The sequence below is a fragment of the Jaculus jaculus genome, chromosome 19 (genome assembly GCF_020740685.1).
Source record: "Jaculus jaculus isolate mJacJac1 chromosome 19, mJacJac1.mat.Y.cur, whole genome shotgun sequence".
NCBI classification, from domain to species: domain Eukaryota; kingdom Metazoa; phylum Chordata; class Mammalia; order Rodentia; family Dipodidae; genus Jaculus; species Jaculus jaculus.
This window is the reverse complement of record NC_059120.1, coordinates 44,645,753-44,664,986: the sequence shown is the minus strand read 5'-3', so window position 1 is coordinate 44,664,986 and position 19,234 is coordinate 44,645,753. Positions and strand designations below refer to the sequence as shown.

The window sequence follows — 19,234 nt, the reverse complement described above, 5'->3', positions numbered from 1 at the left end:
AGTACCCACATAAATCCAGAGGTACAAAGATGCACATACATCTGGAGTTCGTTTGCAGTAGCAAGAGGTGTGCCCTCTCTCATCCTCCCTCTCCCTCTCTTTCTCTGTTACAAATATATATATTTTTAAATTAAAAGCGGAGCCTGGTGGTGCATACCTTTAATCCCAGCACTCAGGAAGCAGAGGTAGGAGGATCACCGTGAGTTCAAGGCCACCCTGCTACTACAGAGTGAATTCCAGGTCAGCCTGGGCTAGAGTGAGACCCTACCTCAAAAAAACAAAAATAAATATATAAATAAATATTTTTTTAAAAACTTGGAATTTACTATTTATCAGGATATAAGCCCATCATAAATTGATGAACAACCTTGTCATCAAATAGTATTTCAAAGTTCTTACCCATGCATATATCCACCAACAGCACTGAGAGACTGTGTTTCCATATTCACTGGTACCTTTTTATCAAACTTTAATTTTTTTTCAGATTAATAGGTGGAAGAAATTTTATTGTTTCATTTTGTTTTACTTTATTACGAGTTAGGAAGAACATAGATTTCTGTAGACTTATTTTCATTCTCATATAAATACTTGGTTACTTTTCTGATTTTAAGAATCGGGATTTTTTTTTTTGCCACTTAAGTCCTGTTACTCATTTCTTATGGTTTTGATATTTTCTGTAGAAAGCCATCCTTCTACATTATGTAATAAGTAAAGAACTTTCTAGAGGAAGATGAAACTTTCTTTGCCTTTTTTTCTTTCTTTTCTTTTTAGCCCTGTGTGCGTTGGATGGAATTAGGAGTATAGTTGATGCCTCCATCTCTGTGCTTTTGCAAGATCTTCTGCAATCGCCTTAATCATTTGATCAGTAGTCTTTTTCAACATGGTTGCTGTCTTTAGGGCGTGATCCAAAGCCGAGTTTAAAATCTACAGAAGAAAAGTCCATTTATCTTAGTTACGTAAACTTACGAATGTTTCTGAAAAAACTGGGGGTTTCTCATTATTGAACATTTCAAGATGGAATTTTTTGGAGCATTTGGTTTTCCTCAAAGTTTATTTCTACTTTTGAGGGCTGGTTTCCTAGGAAACCAGTAGGAGTTGGAATGTATTTGTTAAAGAAAAGGAGGAAATAAAAGATCCAACATGTGACTGAGGAGCATGAATCACAGGGTGAGGTCAGCAACTTGCTGGGCCTTTCCCTGCTGCAAAGGGAGGAAAAAAAAAAGAAGAAGAAAGAAACACTCTTAGGGGACATTGAATGGGACTTGGGAGGTCATAACCACTGGCCTAGGACACCCAGGAATACCATACGTGTATGTGTGTGTGTGCATGTGTGTAAGACTTAGGAAGCACAGGGATTTGAGCTCCTAGTTTGAACATGGGAAACTGGGCAGCCTCACCACATTGTTGCTGGGACAGACTGCACGGGTTCCAGCCAGGACCCAGGGGACTTCCGCAGCCAAAGCCCCACCCACAGAACATTCTCTCCAGGAACTTCCCTTCGGAACTAGGTTAGGAATAATACAAAGCAGGTGGCTGCTACGGCCATGTGTCTTTGGGCTGCTGTGGAGCACAGCTTGTTTTATTTATTTATTTATTTAAATTTTGTTTATTTTTATTTGAGAGCAACAGACGGAGAGAGAAAGGCAGAGAGAGAGAGAGAGAGAGAGGGAGAGGGAGAGAGAGAGAGAGAGGGAGAGAATGGGCACACCAGGGCCTCCAGCCACTGCAAACGAACTCCAGATGCATGCGCCCCCTTGTGCATCTGGCTAATGTGGGTCCTGGGGAACCAAGCCTCGAACCGGGGTCCTTAGGCTTCATAGGCAAGCACTTAACCGCTAAGCCATCTCTGCAGCCCCTTGTTTTATTTTTTTGTTTTTGTTTTTGTTTTCCGAGGTAGAGTCTCACTCTGGTCCAGGCTGACCTGGAATTCACTATGGAGTCTCAGAGTGGCCTTGAATTTACAGGGCAATCCTCCTACCTCTGCCTCCTGACTGCTGGGATTAAAGGCATGTGTCACCACGCCGGGCTTTAATTTTTTATTTTTGAGAGAGAACGAGGTGCAGAGAGAGAGAGAGAGAGAGAGAAAGAGAGAGAATGGGCATGCCAGGGCCTTCAGCCTGCTACTAATGAGCTCCAGGTGCTGCACCCCCTTGAGGCGCATGTGCAGCACCGCGAGCTTGCTTCGCTGTGCTTGTAGCTGCATGGGACCTGGAGATCTGAACATGAGTTCGTAGGCTTCACAGGCAAGTGCCTTAACCATTAAGCCATTTCTCCAGCCCTGTGTTTTTTTCTTTATAATATTTGTTATTTATTTATTTGCAAGAAGAGAGACAGAGAGAATGGGCATGTTGGGGCCTCCTGCCACTGCAAACAAACTTGAGATGCACATGCCACTTTATGCATCTGGCTTTACGCGGGTACTTGGTAATCAAACCCTGCAAAGGCAGGCCAGTGCCTTAACCACTGAGCCATCTCTCTAGCCCATGACTTATTTTTAAGCGGAGTACTTTCTGGAAGCTCACACTGTAATGGGGTCAAAGGAAGCGGTTCTGTGGCTATGGATACTCCATTTCCTGAGCTGGAAGGATTGCCCGGTCCTCACCTTAGAGTCTGTTTCACCCAGGCTACTGCAGTCATACAGTCCAGAAGTCTTGCAGAAGTGCAAATGGGATGAGGGTGTGTCAAGATCTGGACTATAGTTCATGAAAGTCTCAGGACTTTTTCTAGAAGGCAAAAGCATATTAGAACTTTGTATCAAGCCCCGTTCTCAAGCACACTCCCCTATTCAAGTCAGCTCTGGGCTCTGTAATGGCCGTGTGTGTGTGTGTGTGTGTGTGTGTGTGTGTGTGTGCGCGCGCACACTCATGGACCCCAGCCTTCACAGCATTAGGAGTGTGGTGGGGCTGACCACCATAAGCTTCAGAAATAAGTTGCTGCCTCTCAAAATTGGTCATTTTCTTTTTCCCTTGAAACACAAAGAGTCAAAGCTTTAAAGTGATTTTCAAAAAAAAAATTTAGAGAGAGAATTGGAGTGCCAGGGCCTCAGCCACTGAAATTGAACTCCAGAGGCTTCTGCCACCTAGCGGGCATGTGCGACCTTGCGCTTGCCTCACCTTTGTGCACCTGGCTTACGTGGGATCTGGAGAGATGAACTTAGGCTTTGCAGGCAAGCGCTTTAACCGCTAACCACTAAGCTTTCACTCCAGCCCCTAAAGGGATTTTTATCTTTTTTTTTATTGTTCTTTTGAGGCCAATAACAAAATTGCCTACCACAGGCACCTTGAGTTCATGTCACGCTAGTGAGCTTGCAGAGCAGGGCCAGCAAAGCAGATGTCTGTAAGTCAGCCGGCTCTCTGGACACTCACTGTACTGATTCCGTCTCCAGTGTCCAGTCTCTAACCTGTGACTGGGATGTCAGGCCACTGTGGTGTTCAGACTGTATACTCCCTAGCTCAAGGGGGTTATTCACTCAATCCATGAAGAGGGGCCTGCCACAGGAACCCGCTTGTGATAGGTCAGATGTGGCCATCCTCTGTGCTGCCTCTGCTATGCACTGCTTTGGTAGAGATAAATACTTGTGCTCAGTAACATCTTAAGAAAGTCACGTCCAGTGCACGTGACCGCAGAACCTCCCACTTCATCCCTCTGTCCCTAACCCATTAACGTCAGTTGGTTATGCCGTGCACTTATTGCATTTGTTCTGCCCTTCAGGTGAGAGGCGTTGTGCATGGGGGTTCCTATTAAAAATCTCTGGGCAGGGGCTAGAGAGATGGCTTAGCAGTTAAGGTACTTGCCTGAAAAGCCTAAGGACCCAGGCTCAATTCCCCAGGATCCACATTAGCCAGATGCACCAGGTGGCACATGTGTCTGGAGTTTGTTTGCAATGGCTAGAGGCCCTGATGTGCCTATTCTCTCTCTCTCTCTACCTCTCTCTCTCTCTCAAATAAATAAATAAATAAATAATTTTTAAAAAAAATCTCTGGGCAGGAGCTGGAGAGATGGCTTAGCAGTTAAGGCGCTTGCCTGCAAAGCCAAAGGACTTCGGTTCAATTCCCCAGGATCCACGTAAGCCAGATGCACAAGGGGCGCATGCATCTGGAGTTCGTTTGAGGTGACTGGAAGCCCTGGAGTGCCATTCTCTCTCCTCTCTCTCTCTCTCCTCTCTCTCTCTCCCTCTGTTTCCCTCTCTCAAATAAAAAAAATAAAAATAAAAGAATCTCAGGCAGGAGATGCAGGAGGTGCCCTGGGGATTTCATGGACTTCAGAGGTCCCTTTCCTGCACCTGGAATGAGGCCTCGCTTCGTTCCACACTCACGGCACCTCTTGCTGAGTTGTTTCTTTAAGGCCAGCACCAGTCTCAGGACGGAACTCACTTCTCATTGGCTCTGGTCCCACTATTATGCCCATTTTACATACGGGTAAATGAAGGCTCAGACAGCTTAAGCTACCTTTCCCAGGACACAGAACCAAAGAAGTCTCCAAAGTCTACATTCTTTTGTTGTTGTTATTTTTTTCCCCCTGTCTTTGTGGAAGGAGAGGGTGTGGTAGAGATGAGGGCTTGATATGTAACCTTGTCATCTGCACTGGTATTTGCTATGTAGCCAAGGCTGGTCTTAAACTCCCAGGTGATGGGATTATAGGTGTGTCATCAGATGTCTGGTTCCAAAGACTACTTTAAAAAATTTTTTTATTTATTTTTAGAGAGAGAGACAGTGAGAGAGAGCGCATGCGAGCAAGAGAGAGAGAGAGAGAATCGATGCTCCAGGGCCTCAGCCACTGCAATCAAACTCGAGACACTTGTACCACCCAGAGGGCATGTGTGACCTTGCACTTGCCTCGCCTTTGTACATCTGGCTTACGTGGGATCTGGAGAGAGACTGAACCTTGGTCCTTTGGCTTCGGAGGCAACCGCCTTAACTGCTAAGCAATTTCTCCAGCCTCAAAGACTACATTTTAAATTACCAGACTTTATGGGGATGGGCTTGAACCAGAACTATTAGGCACTCTGCTTGCTGCTGGTCCTGCCTCTGAAGCTTTTTGAATACACAGTTTCTGTCTTTCATGTCTACCACCCTTGCTCAGGCTACAGTACTTGGACTCTGCACCAATGCTGGCTCCTCTGACCCATTCCTCCTCCTGCCGTAGCTAGTGATTGGGCTGTGCTGTGCTGTTTTGTTTTGTTGAAGTAGGGCCTCACTGTAAGCCAGGCTGACCTAAACTTCACTCTGTCATACAGGCTGACCTGGAACTTACTCTACAGCCTAGGCTGGCCTTGAACTCATGGCCATCCTCCTGCCTCAGCCTTCCTAGTGCTGAGATAAAAGGCATGAGCCACCACACCTGGCTGTTTTGTTATTGCTGTTTGTTGGTTGGTTGGCTGGCTTTTCAAGGTAGGATCTTGCTCTAGCCCAGGATGACCTGGAATTCACTCCAGTTTCAGGGTGGCCTTGAACTTGTGGCACTCCTTCTCCTTCTGCCTCCCTAAGCTGGGATTACAGGTATGGACCATTATACCTAGCTACTACAGTGACTTTTAAAACCCTGGAAAACTCCCTGATTTAAAAAGTCCTTTGGTCAGGCATGGTGGCCTATACCTTTAATCTCAGTACTCAGGAGGCAGAGATAGGCTGAGACTACATAGTGAGTTCCAGGTCAGCCTGAGGTAGAGTGAGATACTACCTCAAAAAAAAAAAAAAAAAAAAAAGTTCCTTGGAAGCTGGAGAGATGACTCAGTGGATAAAGACACTTGCTTGCAAAGACTGATGATCTAGATTTGATTCCTCAGTGTCCACATAGAGCCAGATGCACAAAGCAGTGCAGTATTGGAAGTGTGTGTCTGCAGTGGCAGGAGGCCCTGGTGCCAATTCTCCGCCTTTCTCTCTCTCCTCAAATAAATACATACATACATACATACATACATACATACATACATACATACATACATAAATAAAGGGCTGGAGAGATGGCTTAGTGGTTAAGGCATTTGCCTGCAAAGCCAAAGGACCCAGGTTCAATTCCCCAGGACCCATGTAAGTCAGATGCACAAGGGGCACATGCATTTGGAGTTTGTTTGTGGTGGCTACAGGTCCTGGCATGCCCATTCTCTCTCTTTCTCTGTCTCTCTTCTCTCTCGCTCTCTCTCTCTCCTTGCAAATAAATAAATTTTAAAACTTAAATTAAAAAATAAATATGTTAAAGCCCCTTGAAATCATAAAGACCCTTGGCTTCCCATAGTTACAAAGAGTCTGAAGCCCTTCCTGTGACAAGAAGCCTGTGCCCAGCTGGCCCTGTCCACCCAGCCTCCCCCCCCCTCCCCCCGCCAGCCTCCTCTGCACACGGCCGCTCCTTCTCCGGATCCTGCCACAACTGCCCCTGAGCTTGCCAAGGACCGAAAGCTGGCATGTTCTTAATGTCTAAACTCATCTGCCTGACAGCTCCTTCACACTCATCCCCATCCCCCTGATAGCCCATTCACACTCACCCTCACCCCCCTGATAGCTCATTCACACTCACCCTCACCCCCCTGATAGCCCATTCACACTCACCCTCACCCCCCTGATAGCCCATTCACACTCACCCTCACCCCCCTGATAGCCCATTCACACTCACCCTCACCCCCCTGATAGCTCATTCACACTCACCCTCACCCCCCTGATAGCCCATTCACACTCACCCTCACCCCCGATAGCTCATTCACACTCACCCTCACCCCCCTGATAGCTCATTCACACTCACCCTCACCCCCCCTGATAGCTCATTCACACTCACCCTCACCCCCGATAGCTCAATTACACTCATCTCCATCCCCAATAGCTCATTCACACTCATCCCTGTCCCCTGATAGCTCATTCATACTCACCTTCACCCCCCCGATAGCTCATTCACACTCACCCTCACCCCCGATAGCTCAATTACACTCATCTCCATCCCCAATAGCTCATTCACACTCATCCCTGTCCCCTGATAGCTCATTCATACTCACCTTCACCCCCCTGATAGCTCATTCACACTCATCCCTGTCCCCTGATAGCTCATTCATACTCACCTTCACCCCCCCGATAGCTCATTCACACTCATCCTCATCCCCCCGATAGCTCATTCACACTCATCCTCACCCCCCTGATAGCTCATTCACACGCATCCATCTGGAAGCTCTTTCACACTTACCCTCATCCCTCTGATTGCTTGTTCACAATCATCCTGTGGCACAGTTTCTCCGAACCCTCATTTTAGGTCAATAAGCATTCAGTTCTTCCTTCTCTATCCCCCCAAAATTGACCTCTACAAGCACAGGGACAGTGACTGACTTTGTTATTGTATCTTCCGCACCCTATGCAGTATCCTGCATTTGACATTAAATATTGTTTGAATGAATAGCTAGATGTTTGAAGTTCTAGACAGGCTTGGGTTTGAATTCCCGCTTTACCATTTACGGTCTGGGATTCAGGGACATCCAGTTTTTTGACACTGTGACATGATGTTGTCATCTACAAGTATGTTGCACCTCATTCATAGCTCTTATGGAACTATATGAGGCTGGCCACCCCAGGATAGTAATCTTGGGTAAGTATTAAGGCACAAAACAGAACACTGTATCCACCTGACCCATGATACTGGATTTGAATTTGTTTCTTATCTTGTTTCATTAGCTTTATGGTTTAAAAAAAAATATTTGCGGGCTGGAGAGATGGCTTAGCAGTTAAGCACTTGCCTGTGAAGCCTGAGGACCCCGGTTTGAGGCTCGATTCTCCAGGACTCATGTTAGCCAGATGCACAAGGGGGCGCACGCATCTGGAGTTCGTTTGCAGCGGCTGGAGGCCCTGCCGTGCCCATTCTCTCTCTGCCTCTTTCTCTCTCTGTCTGTCGCTCTCAAATAAATAAAAATAAACAAAAAATAAATAAATAAATAAATAAAATATTTACGTGCAAACACAAAGAAAGAAAGGGATGGAGGGAGTGAGAACGGGCATGCCAGAGTGTCTTGCTGCTGCTAATAAACTTCAGATGTATAAGCCATTTTGTACATTTTGTACTGGGGAATCGAACCCAGGCCATCAGGCATTGCAAGCAAGCACCTTAACTGCTATGCCATCTTTCCAGCCCCACTTTATGGTTTTTTCAAGACAGGATCTCAGTCTAGCCTAGACTGGCCTTGAACTTGTGGCAGTCTTCCTGCCTCATCCTCCCAAGTGCTGGGGTTACAGCCACTGTGCCTGGCTCCGGCTTTATTAGTAATAGTAATACAATACTTACTTCCCTGATGTGGAATTGCACTCATCTTGGAAGGATATTGAATTCACTCTCTGGGAACAGATCCAATTTGGATTTGAGCAAGCTGAAAAATGTTAGCTATGATTAAATTCAGAGGATCAAAAATGATGTCCAAAGTGGCATTATCATTTCCCGAAGTGTTCAGTATGGATGAAATAGTTAATAAAATTTTAACAAATATATAAACAAGAATGCTAGGGAACACAGAACACAAAGATTTTTTTCAAGTATTCTAAATTCATAAAAAGAAATTTTAGCCAGGCATGCTGATGTACTCCTTTAATCCCAGCACTCAGGAGGCTGAGCTCAAGGCCACTCTGAGACTACATAGTGAACTTCAGGCAAGCTTAGGCCAGACAGACAGTTCCTACCTTGAAAGAGTAAAATAATTTAAAAATAAATAAATTTTTTAAAAAGAAAGAAATTTTATTATTTACTGTGTGTTTATTTTTGGTTCTCTGAGATATGATCTCACTCTGTAGCCCAAGATGGCCTGGAACTTAGCAACATAGCACAGGCTAGCCTCAAACTGACAGTGCTCCTCTTGCTTCAGCCTCCTGAGTGTTGTGATTACAGGACTGTCATCACGCTCAGTATAAAAATGATGGTTCAGGCCAGGCATGGTGACGCACGCCTTTAATCCCAGCACTCAGGAGGCAGAGGTAGGAGGATCACAATGAGTTCAAGGGTACCCTGAGACTACATAGTGAATTCCAGGTCAGCCTGAGCTAGAGTGAAATGCTACCTTGAAAAACCAAAACACAAACAAACAAACAAACAAAAAACTGATGGTTCATTGTAGTGGTCTAAGCACTCAGGAGGCTGAGGCAGGAGGGTTGCCACAATTTTGAGAATAGTCTGGGCTACTGAATGAGTTCTAGGCCAGGTTGGGCTATAGAGTGAGAAAATGTCTCAAAAAAAAAAAAAAAAGGGCCAGGTGTGGTGGCACATACCTTTAATCCCAGCACTCAGGAGGCAGAGGTAGGAGGATTGCCATGAGTTTGAGGCCACCCTGAGACTCCATAGTGAATTCCAGGTCAGCCTGGGCTAGAGTGAAACCCTACCTTGAAAAAGCAAAAGAAAAGAAAGGAAAAGGAAAAGAAAAAAAAAGGAAGAAAGGAAGGAAGGAAGAAAAAAAGAAAAAGAAATGTGAGGGTGTTGGAGAGATGGCTTAGTGGTTAAGGCGCTTGCCTGCAAAGCTAAAGGACCCAGACCCAGGTTCGATTCCCTAGGACCCACACAGGCCAGATGCACAAAGTGGCACATACATCTGGAGTTTCTTTGCAGGGGATGGAGGCCCTGGCACGTCCATCCTCTCTCTCTTTCCATCTGCCCCTTTCTCTCTCTCTCTCTCTCAAATAAGTAAATAAAATAATAAAAGTTAAAAAGCGGGAGGAAACTTTATTAGCAGATAAGAGGCCAGGAATGTAGACTCCTTGGGTGTGATCACCATGCGGCCTAGGCATGGTGTTAGACTTCTGGGGGCCCAGTACTCCCTGCTGCGTGAGGGGGTACACCTCCTAAGAGCCTGGACCCAAATGGAGCCCTTAACACATCTCCAACTTTAACAGTACGCATTCTAGGAGTCAAAAACTAACAATCATGCTTTTAAGACAATTCAGATTCAGATTCAATTCAGAAGAGAATCTGAATGACAAAAATGTAGAAAAATCACCACAGAAATCAGAAGAGAGGGCAAGAGAGATGGCTCAATAGTTAAAGGTACTTGTTTGTAAAGCTTGATGACCCAGATTCGATTCCCCAGTGACCACGTAAGCCAGGTACACAAAGTGGCACATGTGTCTGGAGTTGGTTTGCAGCAGCGAGAGAGGCCCTGGTGCGTCCACACTCTCTCTCCTTCTTTCTTGCTCTGCTTGCAAATAAATATTTAAAAAGAGAGAAAGAAGAGAACCAGGGAAAAGAAGAAAGACAAATCAGTGACAAAAAAATATGCCTTTTCTGCTATCATAACGTAAATGTGAAATGTCCTCCCCACTCCCCACCGCCATAGACACAGGCTCATGAGACTGAACACTTGGTCCCCAGCTCATGGTGCTATTTTGGGAGTTGAGAAGCACTGGGGAGACTGGGGAGGAGGCAGCAGGCTGGAGGAAGTGAGTGAGGGCATCTATGGCTTATTGGCTGGCTCTATGTGTCAGTGTACTCTGTGTCCTGACTACCAAAGTGATGTGACCAGCCACCTCACGTTCCCACCGCCATGCCTTCCTTTCTCGGATGGACTGCCCTTTCCACCAGTAACCCTCTATACCTCCTTCCTCCCAGTTCTTCCGTCAGGGGCTCTGTCACAGCGACAGAACAGCTACACGTCTGTTGTGGAGGCCTCCTTCTACCTTGCCTTTACCTTCCTCCTCCTCATTTCTGTCTGCAGGGCTCCTGTCTTAGTCACTGGTGTCTTGTAGCCAGGGAAGACTCCCCTCCAGAGGGTCCCACTGGATAAAGGAGACTGGCATACATTGTCCCTCAGACATTAAAGACAGGCTGGAAGCCAGAGAGTGCAGATTTAGACAAGCCTGCCTACTGACGAGCTCAGTCTGAATTTGTCACTGGTCTCCAGTGTACTTTGGGGTGTTACTGGAAACAGAGACACAAACTCAGAAAGAAATGCAGGGTCATGGGGTTCTGTTCTCCACCAGCGTGCAGATCTCTACATCCACATCTACTGGATGGGGCACCCCAGTAGCCATGTTCAGTTAGCTCCAACTGCTGAAATTGTATTTTTAAACATATTTTTATTTTTAGCTGGGCATGGTGGCGCAGGCCTTTAATCCCAGAACTTGGGAGGCAGAGGTAAGAGGATCACCATGAGTTTAAAGCCAGTCTGAGAATACATAGTGAATTCCAGGTCAGCCTGGACTACAGTGAAACCTTAACTCAACATATATATATGTATGTATGCAAATATATATATATATATATATATATGTAAGCAGAGAGAGACAGGGGAGAGAGAGAGAGAGAGAGAAGGAATGATACACCAGGGCCTATAGACACTGCAAATGAACTCCAGATGCATGCACCACTTTGTGCATCTGGGGGATCAACCAGGGTCATTAGGCTTTGCAAGCAAGCATCTTAACTGCTGAGCCATCTTCCTAGTCCCGGAAGTTGTGTTTTCAGCTTGGAAGGAAAACTGTCTCCCTGTGACTTGTGGCCCTTAGCTATTGTGTGTTCACTAAGTACTGCAGTTACCTCCTTGTGGGCAGCACAAAGCACCCGACCAAAAGCAGCTTGTGGGAGGAAAGGGTTTATTTTGGTTTACAGACTCCGGGGGAAGCTCCTTGATGGCGGGGGAACCATGGCATGGGCAGAAGCTGGGCATCACCTCCTGGCCAACATCAAGTGGACAACAGCAGGAGAGTGTGTTGAACACTGGCAAGGAGGAACTGGCTATAGCACCCGTTAGCCTGTCCCCCACAATATACTGCCTCCAGAAAAGCTGCAATCAAACCTCAAGAAAGCAGCTGGGACCCAGCATTCAGAACATGTTAAGTTTATGGGGGACACCTGAATCAAACCACCACACAAAGGAAGTTCAAGATCCCATTTCATTGATTCTGTCGTGTTTCACGTATGACGCGTGTTGGGAGAAAAAGGCTGGGGATGTAGTCTGTGATAAGAGAGCTTGCTTCACATATGTGCGGCCCCAGGTTCAATTCCCCAGTGCCACAAAAAAAAAAAAAAAAAAAAAAAAAGGAGGGAGTGAGGAAGAAAAGAAGAGAAAGGAAGGAAGGGGAACAAAGAAATGAAAAAAGACCAGAGCCGAAGAGATAATAAAGTCCATCCTATGGCTTCTGCAGTCTGAGTGATTATCACTCCAGAAGAATATTCCAGTTGAAGGATCTGGCAAGCTGGGGGAGGGTAGGAGAGACACAGCTGAGGTCAGTCAGGTAAACAATGTTCTTTGGTCTGGGGCACTGGCAACCGTGAAAGGTAAGAGATGAGCCAGGTGTGGTGGCGCACGCCTTTAATCCCAGCACTCGGGAGGCAGAGGTAGGAGGATCGCTGTGAGTTCGAGGTCAGCCTGAGACTACAAGACTGCATAGTGAATTCCAGGTCAGCCTGGACTAGAGTGAAACCCTACCTCCAAAAACAAAAGAAAGGAAGGAAGAAGGAAAGAAAGAAAGGTAAGAGACGTTCTTGCCAATGCTTGTCCCCAGAGAGAGTTCAGAAGGGCTGAAGAGACAGCGTGTCCTGTCAGAGCATTAAGTGTGCTGCTGAAATGACACAAGAAGGCTTGCCTTCCCTGATCCGTGTGCCCACGGTGCCCACTGTCCTTACGTCTAGTACTTACCACACTTACTCTTCACTGTCCTGGCTTGGGCATGGGTTTCCCTCAACTGGAAACTCCATGGCTGGAAGGAGTCATGTCTTAATCTTTATAAATGACTGTATGTGGGATTTTAACTTTTCCAAAGACAGGAGATTTTTTTTAAAGCATTTTATTTTTTTATTTATTTATGAGAGAGAGAGAAAAAGAGGGAGAGAGAGAATGGGCATGCCACTGCAAACGAACTCCAGATGCATGCACCGCCTTGCGCATCCAGCTTTATGTAGGTTACTGGGGCATTAAACCTGGGTCCTTTGGCTTTGCTGGCAAGTGCCTTAACTGCTAAGCTATCTCCCCAGCCCAGACAGCAGATTTTTGCATTGGAAATAAGCAATGTGATGTCTGGGAAGCACAAAAGCACATGCTCACTAATTTGTTATGGATATATTTAAAACTTTGGGCCCTTCTGAATAGTCACAATAATAGCAGACATCATTCGTCCTTTACGTGCACTGGTCCAGCCCTGGTCACTTTCTGAGTCCTTTATCACTGGTATTTCACATGCCCCAGCCCCCACACAGCTACTGGCCACTACATGCCAGGCTTAATATGGGAAGTGCCCAGTGACTGCGGGAGACCCGGGCAGCAGACGGGAGAGGGCAGGGACTCCCCGGGAGATAGCGGGGAGCAGTAACAATATCATCTGGCCTCCCAGGCCGGGGAGATCGGATCATTGACATAGACAGGGTGAGGCAGGAGATGTACTTACAAAGCGAAGACGGTTTATTTTCATGTAAAGAGCGGGTTTGCACAAAGGCACCTCTTCCATTATGATTTAGGGAACTCTGCCTTGGAGTGCTGTATCTATAATGAAATTCTGAAAAGAAAAGGTTGGGAATACAGCTGATCATCAGTCAGGGTTAAGGGGCTCCCGTCTTTGCTCACTGCTCCCGGGGCCCCCCGAGGCGGCCTCACCTTTGAGCGGCTCCTTGCTGCACCCTCGTCGGCGGTGGTGCGTGTCAGCGCCCCGCTCTTGGAGCGTGTCACTCTGCAGTCCGGCGCCAGGATCACAACGGAAGCTGGGCCTTGTGTCACAACCTGGAAAGGACCAAGGGGCACACAAAACGGCGAAAGGGGTTGTTCAGTGTCGTTACATAATGTGGTGTGGACAGCAGAGCGCTGACTTTCAGTACCCAAGCGTCCATTCCCCAGCTGTCCCCAAGGACTGTTGCCAGCCCAGGAGTTCAACTTGGAGCTCCTCTGACAGCAGGTTTGATGGGAAAGTCTCAAGATGCACCTCAAAAAAAACCTAAGGACCCAGGTACGACTCCCCAGAACCCACCTAAGCCAGATGCACAAGGTGACCCCTCTTTCTCTGTCAAATAAATAAATAAGCAAAAATAAAATATTTTTAGCCGGGCGTGGTGGCGCACGCCTTTAATCCCAGCACTCGGGAGGCAGAGGTAGGAGGACTGCGGTGAGTTCGAGGCCACCCTGAGACTCCATAGTGAATTCCAGGTCAGTTGGGCTATGGTGAGAGACCCAACCTCGAAAAACCAAAAAAGAAAAAAATACATTTTTTTAAAAAAATGAAAGTGCCGGGTGTGAGGGCACATGCCTTTAATCTCAGCACTCAGGGGGCAGAGGTGTGAATTTGAGGCCACCCTGAAACGACACGGTGAATTCCAGGTCAGCCTGGGCTAGAGCAAAACCCTATCTTGAAAAACCAAATAAAATAAAATAAAAATAGTAAAAGTTGAGAGTTGCTGGAAAAGCACTAGGTTAGCATGTACAAGGCTCTGAGGCCAACTACCCAGACCACCGGGAATCGCAACAACAATGCCAGCGGCACCACCCGGCTGCTTGGGAAGCTGAGGCAGGAGAATCACATGAGACCAGAGGTTTGGGACCAGCACAGGCAACGTGATAAGACCCCATCTCTAAAAATAAATAAATAAATAAAAAGTGTAAAAATAATAAATTTGGGTCAAGGAGACGGCTCAGCATTTAAAAGTATTTTCTTGCAATTTTGTTGACACAGACTCAATTCTCCAGCACGCTCATAAAACCAGATGCATGTGTCTAACGTTTGTTTGCAATGGCAGGAGACCCTGGCATGTTCATATGCTTGCTCATTCTCTCTCTCTCTTATATAAATCTTATATAAATCTCTCTCTCAAATAAATTAATTAAACAGTAGGGCTGGAGAGATGGCTTAGCAGTTAAGGCATTTGCCTGGGAAGCCTAAGGACCCATGTTCAACTCTCCAGGTCCCACATAAGCCGGGTGCCCAGTGACACAAGCGTGCAAGGCTGCACATGCGCATAAGATGGCGCACGTGTCTGAAGTTCGATCACAGTGGCTGGGGGCCCTGGCACACCAATTCTCTCTCTCTCTCTGATAAAAAAATATTTTTAAAAAAGTAACAACAGGACTGGAGAGATGGCTTAGCAGTTAAGCGCTTGCCTGTGAAGCCTAAGGACCCCGGTTCGAGGCTCGGTTCCCCAGGTCCCACGTTAGCCAGATGCACAAGGGGGCGCACACCTCTGGAGTTCGTTTGCAGAGGCTGGAAGCCCTGGCATGCCCATTCTCTCTCTCTTCCTCTATCTGTCTTTCTCTCTGTGTGTCTGTCGCTCTCAAATAAATAAATAAATAAATTTTAAAAAAAAGTAATAACAGGGCTGCAGGGAAGGCTTAGCAGTTAAGGTGCTTGTCTGCAAAAGCCAAAGGACCCAGGTTCAATTCCCCAGGACCCATATGAAGCTAGATGCATGAGGTGGTATATATGCCTGGAGTTCGATTACAGTGGCTGGAGGCCCTGACATACCCATTCTCTCCCACTCTCTCTCTCTCAAATAAATAAATATATTTTTAAAAAATAATAAATTTTGCCAGGAATGGTGGCACACGCCTTTAATCACAGCACATGGGAGGCAGATGTAGGTGGATCACTGTGAGTTTGAGGCCACCCTGATATTACATAGTGAATTCCAGGTCAGCCTGGAGTAGAGCGAGACCCTACCTTGGGAACATGCTTCTAGAGTGTTTGCAATGGCTAGAGGTCCTAGTGTGCCCATTCTCCCTCTGTCCCTCCCTCTCTCTCTCTCTTCTTTCTCTTAAACAAATAAGTAAGAAAAAATTTAAATAATAAATTCATTTCAAGTTCAACAAAGTAACATGTTTTAATGAAAATATGTTTTCCCCAATTGAAAAAAAAAAAGCAAGCTAGGCATGGTGGCGTATGCCTTTAATCTCAGCACTCAGGAGGCAGAAGTAGGAGGATTGCTATGAGTTCAAGGCCTCCCTGAGACTGCAACAGTGAATTCCAGGTCAGCCTAGGCTAGAATGAAACCCTACCTCAGGGAAATAAAAGAAAAGAAAAACCCAAATGCAAATGAGGCGTGTCATTATTTTATGCTTTGGCAAATATTTTTGGCCAGCTTAACAATAAGCAGCTGGATTCCATAGCTGTATTTCTGTTCTTTCTGTTACAATATTGCATTTTTCTAGAATGATTAGGAGCTCTTCCCAAAAGGGCTTCAAGGAATCCTCTGACCACACTTTAAAAACCCCTGATGTAAGTGTGGAGCATAACTAGTGTTCAGTCCATGAAGCCTCTTTATTAAGAATGTGCCACTGAGGGCTGGAGAGATGGTTAAGCAGTTAAGGCGCTTGCCTGCGAAGCCTAAGGACACATGCTCTACTCTCCAGATCCTATGTTAGCCAGATGCACAAAGGAGAGGCAAGTGCAAGGTTGCACATGCCCACTAGGTGGTGCAAGCATCTGGAGTTCAATTGTGGTGGCTGAGGTCCTGGCGTGCCAATTTTCTCTCTCTCTCTAAAATAAAATTAAAAAAAAAAAAAAAGAATGTACCATCAAGTCAGGCTTGGGCATGGTGGCACATACCCTGAATCCCAGCACTGGGGAGGCAGAGGTAGAAGGATTGTTGTGAGTTCAAGGCCACCCTGAGACTCCATAGTGAATTCCAGGTCAGCCTGGGCTAGAGTGAGACCCTACCTCAAAAAAAAAAAAAAAAAAAAAAAAAAGAAAGAAAGAGGGCTGGAGAGATAGCTTAGCGATTAAGTGCTTGCCTGTGAAGCCTAAGGACCCCGGTTCGAGGCTCGGTTCCCCAGGTCCCACGTTAGCCAGATGCACAAGGGGGCGCACGCGTCTGGAGTTCGTTTGCAGTGGCTGGAAGCCCTGGCGCGCCCATTCTCTCTCTCTCCCTCTATCTGTCTTTCTCTCTGTGTCTGTCGCTCTCAAATAAATAAATAAAAAATAGACAAAAAAAAAATTAAAAAAAAAAAAAGAAAGAGGGCTGGAGAGATAGCTTAGCGATTAAGCGCTTGCCCGTGAAGCCTAAGGACCCCGGTTCGAGACTCGGTTCCCCAGGTCCCATGTTAGCCAGATGCACAAGGGGGCGCACGCGTCTGGAGTTCGTTTGCAGAGGCTGGAAGCCCTGGCGCGCCCATTCTCTCTCTCTCCCTCTATCTGTCTTTCTCTCTGTGTCACTCTCAAATAAATAAATTAATTAAAATTTTTTTAAAAAAAAAAAAGAAAGAAAAAAGCATGTGCCATCCACAGGGGACCCAGCTTAGTACCAAGCCTGGCCTGACAGAACGCTGAGCGGCAGGCAAGACTCTGGGCAACAGAACATGAACACTCGGACCAGAGTCTCCGCTGGGCTAGGAGAACAGTCAGCTCCAGTGACTTCAAGCTTGGGAGCTGCCCGGACAGGCAGGCTTCCAGCCCACCTCTTCCTCACCCAGGGCATGGTTCTTGGCTTTGTAGGGCAAGGATCTCATGACTAAAATCAATGAATTCCATGCCCTTATGCAGGCTCGGTCTCCTCCCTCCTGCAGCTCTCTTGGCTTCTGTGAAATGTGTACGGGCAAGTCAGCAGCAGCTCCCGTGTGCCCGCTAACCTTACCAAGTGCAGTTGTGGGTCTCGTGGCCCGGTCCACGGAATCCTGTGAATCCAGCTAGAAACAGGAGTTGCCCCTTCTCCCTACCTCACTGCTTTCTATTTAAATCTAGTAGTTACTGATTATTTACATTTTGAAACAAAAAGACACCATCCTAGGGCTGGAGAGATGGCTTACTGGTTAAGGCACACTTACCTGCAAAGCCAAAGGACCCAGGTTCAATTCCCAGTACCCATGTAAAGCCAGATGTACAAGGCGGCACAAGCATCTGGAGGCCCTGGTGTGCACATTCTATCTGCCTCTTTTTCTTTCTGTCACTCTCTCTCTCAAACAAATTATATCTATTTATATATATGACCATCCTAGCTTAGGGCAATGCTATAGGAATGCCAGAAGGCAAGCTGACACCCGCTGTGAGCAGAGTTCACAGAGAGGGACTCTGGAAACCACAGCTCCGCCCCCTCACACATACCTGGAGTGAAATCTCTGTGCTGTGCCTTTTCGTTGATGACAATGGTCCTCATGTGGTCTTTATGGTCCATGTTTTGTTTCCTAAAAAAGGTGCAGGTGATACCACAACATTTGAGTACATTTGTCACATCAGTACACAGAAGTGTTAAATCTCTTATATCTGAGCCCAGAACAATGTCATCCTTGACACAGAGGTTCCCTCTGCCAGGAGTTTGTTTCTCTGTGAGGACCTGTATCCAGTACAATGTGTTCTCATAAAAATATCTTTACAAAATACTCCACAGTGGATTGATCCTATCTAACCATTAGATACCTACACAAAACAGAAATTTGTTGTATGGCATTATACAAATTGGCAGCTTCCTTATTCCTTTATCTCAAAGTCTGCTTTTTCAGAGTTGTGGTTTATTTGGGTATATGTTATCGGGGTTTTTGTTTTGTTTTGTTTTTTGGTTTTTCGAGGTAGGGTCTCACTCTAGCTCAGGCTGACCTGGAATTCACTATGTAGTATCAGGTTGGCCTTGAACTCATGGCAATCCTCCTATCTCTGCCTCCCAGGATTAAAGGTGTATGCTACCACAGCTGGCTTGGTGATGATATATATTTAAGAAAGAGAAGGGGCTGGAGAGATGGCTTAGCGGTTAAGCGCTCGCCTGTGAAGCCTATGGACCCCGGTTCGAGGCTCGGTTCCCCAGGTCCCACGTTAGCCAGATGCACAAGGGGGCGCACGCGTCTGGAGTTCGTTTGCAGAGGCTGGAAGCCCTGGCGCGCCCATTCTCTCTCTCTCCCTCTATCTGTCTTTCTCTCTGTGTCTGTTGCTCTCAAATAAATAATTTAAAAATGAACAAAAAATATAAAAAAAAAAAAGAAAGAGAAGGAAAGAGCATAGGTGCTGAGCACCTCATACATCTGCAAACCAACTCCAGACATATGCTCCACATTGTGCATCTGGCTTTAAATGAGCGCTGGAGAATTGAACCCAGGCTGTTAAGCTTTGCAAGCAAGCGCCTTTAGCCTCTGAGCCATCTCCAGCCCCTTGGATTCTTTGTTTTTGAGACAAAAATCTCGCACCTGAACCTGGTTGGCCAGCTGGCCTCAACTTGTAGTAATCCTCCTGCTTCGGCCTCCCTTAAGGCTGGAATCTGAGGCGTGAGCCATCATGCCTGACCTGAAACCAGTTCTGTTTTCTGTTTTTTTGTTTTTGTTTTTTCCCAAGGTAGGGTCTCACTCTAGCCCAGGCTGACCTGAATTCACTATGTAGTCTCAGGATGGCCTCGA

The 19,234-nt window shown here is 46.4% G+C and overlaps 1 protein-coding gene across 1 annotated transcript in view; it reads right to left on the bottom strand.

Moving 5' to 3' along the window:
- Window positions 1-752: 752 nt before the first annotated feature.
- Aknad1 (AKNA domain containing 1) overlaps window positions 753-19,234 on the bottom strand; it is a 49,841-nt gene continuing 31,359 nt past the window's right edge. The window contains 6 exon segments of the mRNA XM_045137987.1: window positions 753-924; window positions 2,603-2,723; window positions 2,863-2,965; window positions 13,329-13,436; window positions 13,535-13,657; window positions 17,958-18,037. Coding sequence (XP_044993922.1) covers window positions 793-924; window positions 2,603-2,723; window positions 2,863-2,965; window positions 13,329-13,436; window positions 13,535-13,657; window positions 17,958-18,037 — 667 coding nt within the window. The 3' untranslated portion in view covers window positions 753-792.